At 51.5% G+C, this 2,683-nt stretch overlaps 1 protein-coding gene across 1 annotated transcript; it reads right to left on the reverse strand.

Moving 5' to 3' along the window:
• Nucleotides 1-25: 25 nt before the first annotated feature.
• PPTG_24181 (hypothetical protein) lies at nt 26-2,351 on the reverse strand (the record flags this gene model as incomplete). The annotated part of the gene is made up of 4 exons (XM_008915607.1): nt 26-54; nt 255-1,680; nt 2,001-2,064; nt 2,152-2,351. 4 exons carry the CDS (start codon nt 2,349-2,351, stop codon nt 26-28), a joined length of 1,719 nt encoding a protein of 572 aa, XP_008913855.1.
• Between the last annotated feature and the right edge of the window lie 332 nt (nt 2,352-2,683).

Raw genomic sequence — 2,683 nt, forward strand, 5'->3', positions numbered from 1 at the left:
TAGGTGCGTTGGTTGCGCTTCGAGCTCAAGCTCGGTAATGGTGGTCTCGTCGCACTGATCCGCGATGATCCTCACCAGGATCGTGTCGTTCGTGATATTCACGATGGCTCGCATGCGGTTCAGCAGCCAGTCGGCGCCCACCAGCAGCGAAAACACGGGCGGGACGTCCATGTTGAAGGCTGTGTGCCAGACTGTGATGGCCATGACCAAACCAGAGTGAGGCACGGGAGCCACACCGAACGATGCGATCGCACCCACAAGCACCAGCAAAACGTAGCGTAAGGGCGTCAACAGATCTCCATAACCGCCCACTTTAGCCATGAAGACGCAGGCCAGCGTCATGTAGCAAGCGCTTCCATTCAGGTTACTCGTAGCTCCAAGAGGCAATAGGAACCGAGACAAAGCGTACGAAACCTCACGAGTCGAGTCTACACAACGCATGGTCATCGGTAGTGTAGCAATCGAAGACGAGCAGCCAAAGATGAAAACTTGAGCAGGAATAATGTGGCGCAAATACGTGAAAACATTCACTCTCGTGGTCACGAACAACGCCATCCCCATGATGCCATACGTAAGAGTAATCAGTGCCAGTGCCAAGGCTACAATGAGAAAACCAACACTCTCAACGAGGTCCATCGACGACGTGTACTGAGCCATCGACCCGGCAATCATGGACACGATAGCAAACGGAATGAGAGACACCACCGAGTTGATCATGAGTTGACACACTAGTCCACCGTGGTTAATGAGCAAAAGTAAGTGGTTAATGTCGATGTCGGTCTTGGTCGTTCCAGCTGGTCCCCCACCTAGCGCGAGTTGTCGACGAGTGCGTTCGTGGCTCATGACGACGGCGATACCGAAGAAAATGGCCAACGTGATAACCCCCATAGTGGACGAACTGGAGAACGCTTTCACCATATTCGACGGGATGATTTCGTTGAGAATAGCGAAGAGCTGTTGCGAAACGTTGATGTCCGTGTACGTTGCGGTAGCAGTAGCGAAGTTGGAGCTCGTGTCGTTAAGCGCCAGGATGCTTGTCAGTTCTGTCGCGTTAGTGTCTTTGACACAGGCGATTCCTCCAGTTTTGATCATGGATAATACGTCGCCATTCCAGCAGTGCATGCGGAGTTCCGTCACGACGTCCGATTCATCTCCTTTCATTTGTTGGATGAAGAACGACGAGAACAAGACACCGAAAAGTACACCAGTACCCGACGATACCACGGAGCACAGGGCAAAGTAACTCATGATACGTCCACCGATTGACGCAGCCTTGCCAGCCTCTACGAGCTGACCGATGCAGCCAACAATACTGCAGAAGACCATGGGGACGATCAGACATCTGAGTGCAGCGATGAAAAGATCACCTGGCATTGAAATCCACTTAGCGTAGGCTCCGTCGATCTTGAGGTGCGCGAATAAAATACCGAGACCAATTCCGATGCCTGCTGCTGCTACGACGTACTTGATAGGGGTACTTGATCGCTGGTTGTAGAGCGAGATGAACATGGTGGACGGGTTATTGTTGTCAGCCTTGAGATCGTCCGGCATCATTGGGTCTCCACCGGCGCGCGACGGAGTGTGCGACTCGTTGTACTTGTATAAGAACGCATTGTCGTGGTAGAACTGACTGCGGTCTGACGGCGTACCGGGTGGGGTACTCAAGTCGTCGAGGCGAACCTGTTTGTCCATGACGTAGAAGGAGGAATGGGAAGTGAGTCAAGTGAGCATCTCTACCAACGTTGCAAAAATATACACTCTCTCCACGTTCATATGCGTGCGTATTTCAAGTGCAAACGAGTTCTTATGACAGCTGGAAAAATAGTCTTCAGCACTAACAATACTTTGATCAAGCTACAAATTGCTCGGATGAACAGATGAGAGCAGTTGAATACCCATCAGCTGCAGCTTATCCGATAAACTTGTAGCTCCATTGCCAGCAGTTTGATGACTAGCATGTCAATGCTCTATGATAACTTCGTTGGCAAACGCCCAAGCACCGCTTGAGCCTGGTTTCGCAGAGCGATGGAGTCTTCTAGTTGCAGCCGTGTGGCCATCGTGACTCTGTGCAGCATTCTTCCCTCCGAGTCATCAGTCCAAGCATTTGCAGCGCAGATTTCCCGTTGTTTAGCTGTCATGTTGTGAACGAACTCAAGCGTTCCCAGGCTAAGACCTCCTGAATCCGGCGCCACCCACTTTTCCGCACTTTTGGACAATTTCATCGTGGCTAACTGTCCGAGCAGATCGTCGCGCTTCACAGAGCAAAATGTTGCAGCAACCGATCGTAATGACGTCGAAAGAGATTCGGGCGTAGATTCCTTGGTGGACTCTGTGTACGATGTCTTTGCCATCCACAATCGCGTCTGAACACGTTGCATTAACGAGGCCGGCACCTTGAGCTGCTGGTGATAACGCAGCCAAGAATTGCCTGGTTTCTCATGAGCCCGACCAGAAGGCCGTGCATTATTCGCTCGATGAATTAAATTCTCCACTACAGCAGTGGGAATCCTGTCCACGTTGCTTCTAGTATTGCGTCGGCGAGATCGTCTAGTCTCAGACTGGGAAGACGCAACTCGCAGCTCTCGAATCTTCTTCGAGCACCAAGTTCCAACGTGTGGGTCGAGATCCTGACCCACGGTTGGCATCAGCTGTACCACCTCATCAATATCGAGTTCCTGGTTTT

Source organism: Phytophthora parasitica, assembly GCF_000247585.1.
Source record: "Phytophthora parasitica INRA-310 unplaced genomic scaffold supercont2.73, whole genome shotgun sequence".
Lineage (NCBI taxonomy): Eukaryota > Oomycota > Peronosporomycetes > Peronosporales > Peronosporaceae > Phytophthora > Phytophthora nicotianae.